The following is a 13,676-nucleotide window of genomic DNA, read 5'->3' as shown; positions in this document are numbered from 1 at the left end:
TAATGGAGTATAATGCTGAAAATATACAAATGCTTCCCATACTACTTAAGCGAACACTTTTCTCTTCCTAAATTCTCATTTAATGCATTTAATGATTAAGAAATCCGTTAAAATTTTCGCTTTTTAAAGGAAGATCGTGTTTAATCAAAGATAATAAGTCCAATTTTGCTATTTCTACAAAATTTAAAAGGTGACGAAATAAACAATGTATAGCATTATAATTTCTATAATTCAAATATCCATGTTTTCCCAAATATTCATTTTAGGTATGTCCATGCCATGCGCTTGTTGACAATGTGTAAATACGTCATAAGATGAAACGTGATTTGTAAGGCGCCAAACATTGATAGGGTCACACTGTTGGGCCACACTCGCATTTGTTGATAATCTTGTTGTTTTGTTATTGTTTTATAATTGTTGTTCATGTCGAAATGGCTGATCAACAAACGGGGATGGAAATGTCATCATCATCATCATCTGGAGACTTGTGTTTATTGTGTCTAGAAAATTTGGCCGGTTCCACCGATGTGGATTTCGAGAAGCTTCACTTAGCCGCAGGAATGCTGCAAAAACTCTTTCAGTGTTATCAAATAAAGGTAATAATAACAAAAAAATGTTGCTAAAACGCAAAGCGGCAATATAATCAAATGGATTATTAACTGATATATTACAGGTGGATATCAAGGATTTGCCGGGATGCATTTGTGATCATTGCATGGCTGAGGTACTCAAAATGTGCGATAATTTACGCAGTTGGGGTGAGGCCCAAGGTCGACTCCAGTCACAGGAGACGGGTATATCAGATGAGGAGGAGAATGAAGAAGAAGAAGAAGGAGGAGGTCATAACGAATCAGAGTATGCGCCAGAGAACGAGAACGAGGCGCAGATCAATGAGGGGGAGGAGGATAATGAAGAAGACACTGTGGTGGATGTAGAAAGTATTGACTGGGCCGGTCCAATCGATAGTGATTATGAGGCCCTTGATGATCTCCTTAGTGAGGAATATGTCGAGTCTCCAGAAGTCAAATATGATCCAGATTCGGTAGCTGAATTGGATATCGATGCCCTTGTGCTGGCCAACAATGGTGGCATCTTTGGTAAATTGGTAACAGATCGCACAGATATGTATTGTTACTACTGTCACATGGTGTTCCATGGTGGTACCAAGCTAAGACATCATTGCATTTACGATCATAGTCAGCTGCATTATGCTTGCTTTGATTGCGGCGAAACCTTTTTGGATTCGAACCAACTGCACATACACCAGGCGGATAAACAACATCAAACGACTGTGGTTAATAATCAAGAAAAAGATGATGATACCGATGGTGGTGGTGGTGTTACTGTTGCTGCTGACGATAACGACGAGGAATCGTCCGAAATTCTGCACTATCGCTGCCAAAAGTGTGGACAAATCTTTGATCGAGTTTATAGCATACTGCGTCACGAACGCGACGTACATAGAAATCCGGAAAATTATGAGTGCAACGATACCGATTGTCGAAGAGTTTTTGACACAAAACGCGGTTACAGCATCCACATGAAAAAGCATGTCAAACGTCTTGGCTCGACGGTAAAAATGGTAAAGACAGATCCCACGAAGCCACCAACCACATCCCCCACACCAGGAAACTTTCCCTGTCCGATGAAGCATTGCCAAAAAACGTTTCAAACTCGGGCCCAGTTGGCCTATCACAAGATCACCCATTCTGGTGAGGAATTTTATTGCATAATCTGCTCGAAAAGATTGTCATCACGTAGCAATATGCGTCGGCATATACGCACTGTTCACAATCCATTGCAGCAGGAGCAAAAGAAACGCAGAAGACAAGACGTCACATGCGAATTGGAGGGCATCGGTGATGATGATGATATAATGTTAGAACTCGTTGAGCAACAGCGTAAAATGGATGATGTATTACAATCACATCCTGATTCCCAATTGCCACCATTAACATCGCCGGCATTCATAGTCATTGGCAATAGTTCGAACAATTTCAAGAATACCAAAAAACTACAAGGTGGTCAATTTATATCGCTGAAATGAAACGTACACACACATGCATATATACACATATAATTGTATATCTAAAACTAACTGTAATAACAACCAACGAGACTAGTTTTGTATAAACAAAAACAAATGAAATGGCTAAAATGTGCGAAGGGAGCAATTGACATTCGATTTCCAAACTCAGTGATCATCAGACTAAAACCTTTCACTATTCGGATTAAACACACATATATATTTATATAAATTACCCTTTTCTTTTCATGGACTGTATAACAGGTATTCAAGCAGTCCGAAATGAAACCTTTTTTAAAGCTCGAAAACATTTTAAACATTAGATCATTAAATACCTATATTGTATTTTCTTTTGTTTCTATTTTATTTTCATCTTTTTGCACATAAATAATTGATAATCTTAAAAACTAGTTTTAAATAAACTATCGGAATAAAATAAAATAATTAATAATAAATACAAATAAAAGTCACAAAGAACTTTAACAGGGTTTTATGCTTGAGCTGGACCAGATTTTGTTTTTGTTTTTTGCATAAAGTCGGAAAATTTTATAAATTATATGGAAAACTTAACTTAATAATTTGCATAGATTGAAATCAATAATATATAAAATGTTATGTATTTTTCACCTGCTAAATCAATTGATTGTTAAAGAACAATTTTAAAAGTAAAATTGTCTGAAATTATTAACACAACTTTATATTATATTATTTTGAATCAAACGCTCGATGTTGCAGTTACGGATGATTCTGGAGTGGATCGTGGAGTCTTATCTTAAAAAGAATCTACCTAAAGTGTTTGCGTATTATGGAGTAAAAATGTAATTTCTCACAACTTAAATCAAAAATATAATTAAGCAAATGCTTACACCAGATGGCAATATAAAACCTGCTATTAACACTCCCCAATTTCGCTCCATTTTATTTATATTTCTTAATTTAAGTCAAATTTGAGGTAAGTTATTATATCCTACTGGTTGTAGAAGCAGTCTATGGACTGGACTGGACTTAGTAAAATGCATTGTATTAAAGTCAAATTATTTTTTTAAATTAAAATCTTGAATATATGAAATTTTAGTATATTTTTTAAACAAAAATGTTCTAAAATATAGAAAAAAAAAATTAATTCAGCATAAAAGTATGCAACATTTTATAGTTTTTGGAATAAGACTGTGGATGCGATTTCAAAAATTAAAAACAAAAAAATATCAAAGAAGAATTCCCCAAGCTGCATGCTGCGATTGCCACGCATACACATACAGTTTACGTAGCGTTGCGTCTGTGTGTGTATGCGTGTGCTCAGCTGCTCTGTGGATTTCAAGCAATGACGTAGTAGAGCCGATTTATATTGACTGTAACTTGTGTTATAAATATAACATCGAATAAATATTCGATCTGATTGAAATTTCTGGATCTGATGTTTTATATCCAAAACTATCGTATTAGTAAATTTCATAGAGATACTCCAATTTCTTCATCTATGGTTCTTCTATAACTATATGATATAGTGGTCCGATTCTGCCAATTTTCATACTTTATCTGCTCCGGGCTATAAGTAGCTCAAATATCAAGTTTCAGCCCAAAAGCTCTTAAGATGGCGGCGTCAAGTTGATTTGCACAGACGGACATGGCTATATCGACGCAGCTTCTCATGCTGATCATGAATACATATACTTTATGGGGTCGGAAACGTCTTCTTCTGTGCGTTACAAACATTTGGCCAATTTTATAATACCCTCTGCAAGGGTATAAAAATTCTTCTAGCATTTAAATTATAATTTATGGCAAGAAAAAAACGAAATCTGGTTAAATGTGATTACTTTAGGGATATTTTAGGTCTAGAAAATATTCATAATAATTCTTTGTTCTTTATTTCAAAGGTAGTCAAACTCACCTATTTTGTTCACTTGATCACATCACTGATCAGTTGCTCACTTTACTGATCAGTTCCTCACTTTATTGATCAGTTGCTCAGCAAAAGCATTCTGAGTTTTATTTCGATATTTACATCTTACAACTGAGCAAAAAATGAATATTTCGAAGAGAACATGTTCAGTTACTCAATTAAGTGAACAACTCTTATGTGTTCACACACTCATAAAGAATCCAATGACTTGATCTCGTCGTATATTTAATGTGGTCACCCCCCTCGAATAAAACACATTTGATTTGGTTGTCTGTTTTGCAAACTAAAAAGTTTGGGTTGATCGGTTTATTGCCCAGATATATGCTTGGTTATGGGGGTAGGGGGGAATTCAGTAATCAAACAATTTGTTTTAACAATTTTTATGGAGAAATGAAATTTCTTTTTTTTCAGTTTCAGTTTACAAAATCAAACTATAATTTTAAGGGAACTGGGTCGTGGTGGGGTAAAATTTTACGAGTATTGTTCTATTTGTATTGTTCGAAAAAATAAAAACGATATTTTTAGAAGTGGGATGGATGAACACACGATCTGCTGCTCTATATAGGCGGATTGTTGATTGAATTGAATTTTGTATTTTCTGTTTTTGATTCGCGATTCATTTGGAATTTGAAATACAATTTCAATTTGATTTGATTTGTCACAACATCATTCTGATATCATTTTTTATAGCTTTGATTTTTCATTGCTGGTTAAAATTTTCGGTTTTCTTTTTTTGTTTTTGTTTTTGATGCTGTTTGTTTTTTGTTTCTTGTTTTTGTTTTTGGTTTCGCTCTCCAAGCAAATGTCGTAAAAACAAAAAAAAAATTAAAAAACGGAAGAAAAAGATTTATTTGAAATATAAAAGAGACATTTGTTGAATGAAGAGCCTAAAATAAAAAAAGAGTATAAAAGAAAATCAAAGGAAAATATAAATTAAAAAATCTCAAAAATTATTAAAGCCTTTAAAAGAAAGATATAGCAGTGAGAAAAACATAGAGCAATATTTTTCGAAAAGGAAATACAAAGTGTTGGGAAGAAATTGATAAAAGTTCTTTTTGTTGCTGTTGTTGTAGTAGAATTCATTAAATTGACATAAAGTTTTCATCGATTTTTCTTTTAAGTAGAGATTGGAGAGATTTTTGTTTTGTTTCTTGTGTGTTTAGTTTTGATTTGCTTATTGTAAATAGAGTGTTCTTATAGGTTTTTTGGAGACTTTTTGTTTGTTAGTTTAGATTCATATTTTGTAGAGTTCTTCTTCTTTGCTATGTGTTTGTGTTTTCTGCTAGAATATTTGTTGTAGTGTTCTTTGTTTGACCTTGGAGACGGACAAATTGCAATTTGTCTTCTAGCTTAAACTTATTAAAAAAATGATTTTTCAATTCGTTTTTCGTTTCTAGTGTTTTAGTTGGTTTTGTTTTCTTCTTTTGGAGACTATGATACGACAATAGTTTTGCTTATCGATTATAGGAAACATGAATGGAACTCTACGCACACATACATACACATACACACACATACATACATACATATATATATATATATATATATATATATTTTAAGATATAATTATAGTTATAGGCATTATTATTATGCAGTTGCAAATATCAAAAAAAGGACTTGGACATTTCTTAAAATTTTGCATCAATTTACTTGATCTTGCTTTATCCTGACTTATATATATATACATATACATACATATATATATATAACAATACGAAAAATGTTTACAATTAGACTTTTCTTTTAATATTCTTAATCGCATTTTGTATAATATTAAATGTTTTGTTTTGTTTTTTTTTGTTAAGTTTGATTGAAGACAATTTTAAACTAATTTAAATTCGTGAAACATCATTTTACTTGCCACAAGTTGCTGTTTGGTTTTCTTTTGGTCATTAAATTGACGAAATTTTTGCAATTAAGTTTTATTTTCTTTTTTTTTTTGTATTTCGTTTAGATCTGGGATATGCCTGATATCGTGTGTAAGTTAAAACTTTATTCTTAAACAATTATTGTGTTTTTTTTTGTTTTTGTAGTTAGCGTTTTAGTAGCCCACATCGTTACATTTTCACTTCACTTTTCGTTTAGATCACAATTGTGCTAAGAAATACTATATCACAATTAATTATTTACATGGTTATTATATCGTGTTTCATTCTCATTTGTTTTATACATCATTTCTTAGGTGGGGGGCAGGGCAGTATACACACACACACATATATATATATATATAAATATATATGTATTATATGGAACAAGCCCAGAGAAAAAGTTGGTTAGGCCAAATTGCAAGTTGCGCCACATATAATTTTACGTTTTAGTGTGATTCTTCATATAAATATATACATACATATATATATATATCTATATATATATATATACACAAACATCACAAATGCAAATACAGAAAAAGCACAACAAAATTTAAAACATAGAAAAAAAATCATTCAACATAAATTATTTGGGCTTTATGTTCAAGCTAGGCTTTAAAACGATTCTCTCATTAGTTTTACCGAATTTCTCTCTATATATATATATACATACATACATGTACACACACACATGTATATATATATATAGATAAATACAAAGAAAAACTAACATTATAATTAATCAATTGTATTGTACTTGAAAGTGTTTTTTTCTGTTCTCTCTCTTTTTTCACTTTTTCTTTTTGCTTTTTTTCCATTTGTTTTTACTTCGTTTAAATTTATAAAAATTGTTTGTGTGCTGAGCGCGGAAGACTCACAATTTTTGCTTTGTTTTTTCTTTTTTTTTTGGTACAAAAATCCTTTTTACATAATTTACTTTAGTTCTTTTTTCTCATTCACTTATAGATAGGAATATATATATATATATATATACATATAAATGTATATATATATAGGGGAAATTGCATCTCCATTTGCAATATGGAGATCATGAAAAACATTATGAAGTTTTGTTATACATATACACATACATACACACATATATTATATATATATGTATTTGGATATATATATATAGTCTCCAAAAGGACTAGACATGATTAATTGTCTATATAAAGTGTTAGTTTAATGTTGGTTTAAATGCAATTGGCATGCTTACAATTTCTCAATTTCTTTTCTTGGCAAGTCTCCAAAGTCAAGAGTCTCCCCCTACATTGCGTGCAAATAGGGAGAGATAGAGATAGATAGAGAGAGAGAGGCGAATAGAGAAAGTGTGTGTGGGCTAGAGAGAGAGAAAAGTCTACAAACTACAAGGTCTCCAAAGTACAATTTAAGGCTGCTGATGTTTTTTCTTCTTTGCTTAAAACTACGCGCACACGCACATACATACTCACAATTTACACACACTCACACACAACACACAAGCGTTTGAGCAAACTCTACAAAAGTCTCCATAGTGGTCTATTGGTCTTAGAACTTAGAAATGCAACTCTACAAAACTCTCCAATATTACAAAAAAAAAAGAAATCTCGACTCGAATATATAATTTGAAAGAAAAAAAAATTATCCTGTCACTTGAACATTTCGTGTTTTTGTTCTTCTTCTTCTTTAGCAAAAAACATTTGCTATGAAATTTTTTGTGAAAGAGAAATTCGTCCACGAATTGAAATTGGGCGTGAAATTTAATGGGCCCAATGTAGGCGTGTCTACGCCTACTTGCTGGTTTTGTTGTTGCTGCTGCTGCTGTTGTTGTTGCAGCAGCTGATGTTGTTGCTGCTGTGGCAATTGTTGTCGGTTTTGCTGCTGCGATTGAGCACGCTTCAAATTGGTGCCAGAGGCCATTCGCTGCAATTTATGGAACGATTGACCTTCACCGACAATTGGTGTTGTTGTTCCTCCTCCAGTTCCACTACCACCACCAAAATTAAGTGATACAGAAGCTGGTCGTGGACGCTGTTGTGGTTGTTGTTGTTGCTGCTGCTGTTCGGTTTTAGCTGCTGCTGCAGCCGTTAGCATTGCTATTAAATCCATTCCCGTTGTGGGTTGTTGTCCACCTAAAATTTGCTTGACTTGCGGCTGCTGCTGCGGCTGCTGCTGATGATTGCTTTGCTTATCACTTTGGGATTTGGCCCGTGATCGTTGTTGTTGTTGTTGTTGCTGCTGCTGCTTCTGGGCCTTGCTTGCCTTCTGTTGTTGCTGCTTCCCCTTGCGGATTACATCAAAAGAGCTGACAATCTGTAGAGTATATAGAGAAAAAGAAATATCTTTAGATCGTGATAGAAACTTAAATCATTTAGCTCATTTGTAGGCCACAACGTTTGTTTTGAGCAACTCTACAAAGTCTCCAAAAGTATCTAAAAGCTCACCTTTTCATTGTTTGCCGGCTGTTGGGCATCGTTTTGGCTTTGACTATGAAACAGCTGACGCTTTGAGGTTGGATTACCAACACCTCCTCCTACTCCTCCTGCCGTTAGTGGCGTTGTTGTTGTTGTCGTTGTTGTTATATTGCTGCCAGCAGCCGCATTTTGTTTATTGCGTTTGCCATTGTTGCTATTGCATATATTCAAAGAGGTAGCAGGAACAGAACCACACACTGAAGTGGGCACCACTCCGCCGCCTGCTCCACCTCCCCCTGCTGTCTTGCCCCCACCATTGAGATTATTCATCTTGGCCATGCCATCCAAATCACCCATGGACTTGTGTCTTTGTCTACGCGATGAGGATCGTCCACCATTAACATCTTTTTTACCACTTTGATTCTGTTCTTGTTGATGATGTTGCTGTATGGGCGATGATGAGGTCGCCTTCGGACTCTGCTGGCCCGAGAACTTACGTCGTCGTGTCGGCTCAATGCCGGCCTTTCGTTCGTTTACCCATTTCTTCAGACGCTTCACAAATGGAATTATCATGAAGAATGAATTGGCATTTTTGCCCAATTTGGCTTTCGATATGGCATCATTCTTATTGACCGGCAATGCATCAATGCGAAACCACTCACAGCACTTGATCTCATTCCTTGTACGTGGTGCGAATTGTGTATCTATGGGTATATTTCGCACGATATAAAGTCGAGTATATTGATAATTGATAAAAGCCTCAATATAATCGTTGGCATCGATAATATCGGTTATATCGAAACCAGTCTCCTCATAAACCTAATCAGAAAAAAACAAAAAACAAATGGGAAATTAAGAATAGAATAGAATATCTTGTTTTTTTTCTGTTGTATGTACCTCTCTGGTGGCACAATGGGCTGGATCCTCGTTCTCGTTAATTTTACCCTTGGGAAATCCCCATGAATTGCGAGCAAAATAGGATTGCACAAGCAAACAATGATTTAGATCCTCGGCTATTAAAATGGCTCCATATGTGGGCACGGATAGTTTGTAGTTTTTCCATTCCTCTAGGATTTGATCCACAGTCCCAAAGTGCTTATTTAGGAAGGGAATGTGCTATAGATAGAATAGAAAGAAGGTAACAAATGAGCATATCTCCTTCCCTATTAGGAACTATAAAAGCTTAAACTTACCTGAAATAATTGCATGGCAAACTGTTTAATGCCCACCTCTGGCAACTTTCTCTTTCGCTGCTGTATATCCTGTTCACTGTTTCCGCCAGCAGCGGCAGCAGCAGAAGCAGTAGCTGCTGCAATTGCAGCAGCAGCATCTTGCTCTGGTTCTGGGGCACAAAAGAAATCCAAATAGAACCAATGTGCCAATTCGATTTGAAAGCAAATTCTTATCAAATTATTTAACTCCATGTCCGGTACATTAATAATAAATCGACTGGCCAGATCATCAAGTATATCGGACGGAATCTTTGATTTCTCTGGCAATTTAATGCTGGACGCTTTGATAGTGTTTGTTGTTGTTGCTGCTGCTGGAGTGGTGGATAAATTGATCTGTTGTCCATCAGAGGTATCGGATGATGAAATGGAACTACCATAGGATAATGATGAGTTGGTCGATGATATGGATGAATTGAGGCGTTGTTTCTGTGCGCTATTTGGATACTGTTGCTGTTGTTGTTGTTGTAGCTGCTGTTGATACGACTGGCCATGCTGCTGCTGCTGTTGTTGTTGTTGTTGATGGTGATGATGATTGTGATTATGATTAAGCTGCTGCGACTGTTGTCTCTTCTTCTCAATGGCTATCGGTGCTGAGGAAGTTTTTGTTGTTGTCTTGGTGAATATTGCTCCGGTTCTAAGTAATTGATTTAAAACATCATTTTCGGCTTCGTTATCGGAGTGTCGTCGTTGTTGTTGTTGTTGTAGTTGATGATGATGATTTTGTTGTTGTTGTTGGCTAATGCTATTATTGTTATTGTTATTAATATTATTAATATTTAGCACTTTTCGTAACGTCAGCGACGCCAACAACGCCAAATTGTTAACTGCAAATATAAAAATAGAAGTTAATTTAAATTAGAAAATTGTTAAATATTCATTAAAGCTTATTCTTTTGATGAACATTATGAACTGAGTTAAAATCCTTCCTTTTTTTGTACATATTTAAATTTATCGAATGAATTACAAGTTGTTTTTACTTCGAAGTGAAAATTACTAGGTACATTTTAAAGGTACATCATCTTAAATCAAGGATTTATTAGACTGATAATCTTGTGTGTTATTGAAACACTAGACTATAATAATGTTTCCTTGCAGTCCTCGGTAGATGAGTTGTCTAGGCGGCCCAGTCATTTGGGCAACTGAACAACAAGGCTACAGGTTCGAATCCCGGGCAAATTTTATGGATGTTGTTTTCGTTTAAGCCAAAAAATCACGTTTTCCCCTTAGCTTATTTAGTTTGGAGTCCCTAACTCTAGATACTCCTTACAATTAGCTAAAATTAAGTAAGCAATACAGAAATCCCATGCAAATTTAAAAAAATAGATTTTAGATAAAGTATAAAGTAAGTAAGTCGTTTCCGCCGACTTCGGTATACCATGAACCATGTGAAAAAAATATTTTCAACTTCGAATAACGAATGTACACGAGCACTCGGCCAACTCCTCCAAAATGAACCGCCAAGTAAAACTCGTTTATACAGATATTTTCTATGTTTCTTGTCCAATTTTAATCAAGTTTGGTAAAAATTAATAAGACTACTTAGTGTGCTCAATTTGATTTTAATAGGCAAAATATTTCGAAAGCCAATCGGTGTTTCCTAAATTATGGTGCCCGAAGAGAGCGTACAAAGCCAGTACACAGTATCAAATTTTATGTCTCTAGCTAGTATAGTCTTTAAGAAAATCGGTTATATTAATTTGAGTGGGCGGTGGTGGGTTGTGGCGAAAATTTGAAATAAACTTGATCACTGTACATTCTACACGAATCCACATACCAAATTTGGTGGCTCTAGCTCTCATAGTCTCCGCGATAAAGGTGTTCATACGGACGGAGGGACATGGCTAGATCGACTCAGATGCTGATCAATAATATATTCTTAATGGGGTCGGAAAAGCTTCCTTCTGTCTGTTACATACTTTTTGGCGACTTTAATGATATAGAAATGTGTGTGTGCAATTCGTTTTTCAACACTAATTCAACTTCCAATTGGCCAATTAGCTTGATTTGCTTATGAAAATTCTTTATTTACACAAATATCTTTCCCCTTTGGTATATAAAGCCAAATAATTAGTGAGAAAATTTAGTGAAGTTTCCAAGCGACACCTCCTAACCTAAGCGAAGGATTTAAAGGACACCTATTTTTCTTTTCACCCTCTCTACACTAAGTTTAGATAAAATTTCATTCTTGAATTGTTAAATAAGGGTTACTTCTTCGACTAGTAAAACCTGAAATAAACAGTTTTTTAGGCACACGACGCTTAGTTCAAGATCTATGGGAAGTCTTCCTATTTAAACAGTTGTTTTTTAATGACCCAGCAACTCGTTAAGACTATTCCATCTTTAGTGACAGGCCGTTATTGAATACATTTGAAGGAAAAACCGTTTTGGAGGTCTCTGTCCCCCTAGAAGGGCATTTAAAAAATCTTTTCACTCGCTGGTGGGGGCCAATGCTGAAGCTAGCTAGCTAGCTGGGCAATGATCTGCGCATATTGCGCAATAACAAAATAAACAATGGCAAAAAAAAATAGATACGATATTACACTACAATAACAACAACTATTGCCTTTTTGTTGAAGTGGCCTTTGAAATTATTGCAAAAACAAAATGTTGCTAAGCAAAGAGACTCGGTGGCGGTGACAGCGGAGAAGGAGAAGGAAGAGGAGGAGGTTCAGTTCAGCGACCTCCGCTGAGTGTTGCAAACTGCAACTATAAATGGAAAACTACTGAGAGAGCGAGAGAGAGAGAGCCAGCAAACAGACGATATGGTTAAATGGGGAGGGGTTTCTGATGAGCACAAGGCCGGGCAAGAGAAGGACAAAATGAAGTAGGATAAGAACCGAATGAACGACGCTAAAGATACAAAAGAAGGAGAATGAGAGTGGGAAACGGATAGTTATTGAGAAAAAAGAAGAAGCGAAGAGGAGACAGGTAGAGTTAGTGCGACAAGTAGGTTAGATGGAAAAGCAGGTGGGAGTAACAAGAAAGTAGAGTGAGAGAGAATGAGTGAATGAGACGGAAAAACAGGTGGCAAGGCTGCTGCTGATGCCAAAGACATGGGGGCCAGGCGGCAGAAGGGATGATCTTTAACTTTTTGTTGTTTATACGTATTTTAAAAATATATGTATATATATGTACATATATGTATATATTTTGTTTTCCTTTTTCTATGATGGCTTGTTTATTTTTGCCTTATTTTTCTTTTATATATGTATATGTATGTAGAGATACTACTCTCTTCTCTTACCATTATCATTTTCTTTGCCGTTGTTGTTGTTATTCCTATTGCTGCTGTTACTGCTGCTGCTGCTATTACTCTCGCTGCTCTCGTAGGCAAAGGAGGAAGAGGAAGCAGAGGCAGACACAACTACGGCTGAGGCAGAGGCGGCAACGGCAGAGACAACTGCGTTATTGATCAATGGTGCAATTTCCATAATATTGTGAAATGTGCCAAAAAAAAATTAAAATGCAATCTTTTTTCCTTGTTTGTTTTCTTTGTTAATTTCTTTTCTATTTATTTTTCTCGATTTATGTAATATATACACACAAATTCCCCGCACACATATATTCAAAATACGTTTTTACAAATTTTTATTTGTCACTTTTTCGTAGATGTGTTGTTTTGTTGTTGTTGCTGTTTGTGTTTTTTTTTTATTTGCTTTTATGGTTTGTTTTTCATACACACACTCTCTCTCTCTCTTTCTCTATCTATCTCTTTTAAGCGTGTAGGTGAGTGTCTGGCTGTTTCTGAGTGTGTGTGTGTGTGTGTATGAGTGTGAGTGAGTGAGCGTTTTGTCACGTATTTTGTTGTTGTTGTAAATATGGCTGCCAATTATTTGTTGTTGCTGTTGTGGTAGTTGTCGTTGCTGCAGTCTTTCTCTTCTTTTTAATAATTTTCAATTTGCAATGCAATTGTTGTACTGTTTTTATCTTGTAGTTGTAGTAATTCTTCTTCTTGCTGCTTTTAAAAATTTCCCTTCTTCGCTTCTTCTTTAGCGTCTCTTTTAGCGTTTTTGCTAAAGGTGTTCTCTCTCTCTGTGTTGTTGTTGCTTGACTTGTTGTTGTTGTTGAGATTTCCACCAAATTTTCTGCATTGCTTTTAATTTGTATAATTTGTATTGTTGTTGTATTTGTTGGTTTTTGGTGGCGAGCCATCCACAACTAACTAAAACCAAAAAATAAAAGAAAAACGATGTACGCTCCACTTCTTTTTCTCTTTTTGCTTCTTTCCTTCTTCTGCTTTTTACTCGTCGC

General features: G+C 35.0%; 2 protein-coding genes across 2 annotated transcripts; one reads left to right on the top strand and one right to left on the bottom strand.

Annotated features, from left to right (window-relative positions):
• The first annotated feature begins 335 nt into the window (after positions 1–335).
• Positions 336–2,468, top strand: LOC6642909 (zinc finger protein 585B). Its single transcript, XM_023176146.2, has 2 exons — positions 336–596; positions 674–2,468. The coding sequence occupies exons 1-2, from the start codon at positions 432–434 to the stop codon at positions 2,045–2,047; spliced, it is 1,539 nt and encodes a 512-aa protein (XP_023031914.1). The 5' UTR covers positions 336–431; the 3' UTR covers positions 2,048–2,468.
• A 4,949-nt stretch (positions 2,469–7,417) lies between these two features.
• LOC6643029 lies at positions 7,418–12,914 on the bottom strand. The gene is made up of 5 exons (XM_023176082.2): positions 12,670–12,914; positions 9,387–10,249; positions 9,091–9,309; positions 8,224–9,012; positions 7,418–8,092 (listed from the first exon to the last, which is right to left on the bottom strand). Exons 1-5 carry the CDS (start codon positions 12,854–12,856, stop codon positions 7,466–7,468), a joined length of 2,685 nt encoding a protein of 894 aa, XP_023031850.1. The 5' UTR covers positions 12,857–12,914; the 3' UTR covers positions 7,418–7,465.
• Positions 12,915–13,676: the final 762 nt, after the last annotated feature.

This window comes from Drosophila willistoni, assembly GCF_018902025.1.
Source record: "Drosophila willistoni isolate 14030-0811.24 chromosome XR unlocalized genomic scaffold, UCI_dwil_1.1 Seg41, whole genome shotgun sequence".
NCBI lineage: Eukaryota > Metazoa > Arthropoda > Insecta > Diptera > Drosophilidae > Drosophila > Drosophila willistoni.
This window is presented reverse-complemented; position numbering and strand designations above follow the sequence as displayed.

Coding starts and splice junctions, on each gene's coding strand:
- LOC6642909 (XM_023176146.2), top strand. CDS start 432: ATGGCTGATCAACAAACGGGGATGGAAATGTCATCATCATCATCATCT. Junction 597..673: donor TTCAGTGTTATCAAATAAAG/GTAATAATAACA, acceptor GATATATTACAG/GTGGATATCAAGGATTTGCC.
- LOC6643029 (XM_023176082.2), bottom strand. CDS start 12,856: ATGGAAATTGCACCATTGATCAATAACGCAGTTGTCTCTGCCGTTGCC. Junction 9,310..9,386: donor TTGCCATGCAATTATTTCAG/GTAAGTTTAAGC, acceptor TTCTATCTATAG/CACATTCCCTTCCTAAATAA. Junction 9,013..9,090: donor CCCATTGTGCCACCAGAGAG/GTACATACAACA, acceptor TTTTCTGATTAG/GTTTATGAGGAGACTGGTTT.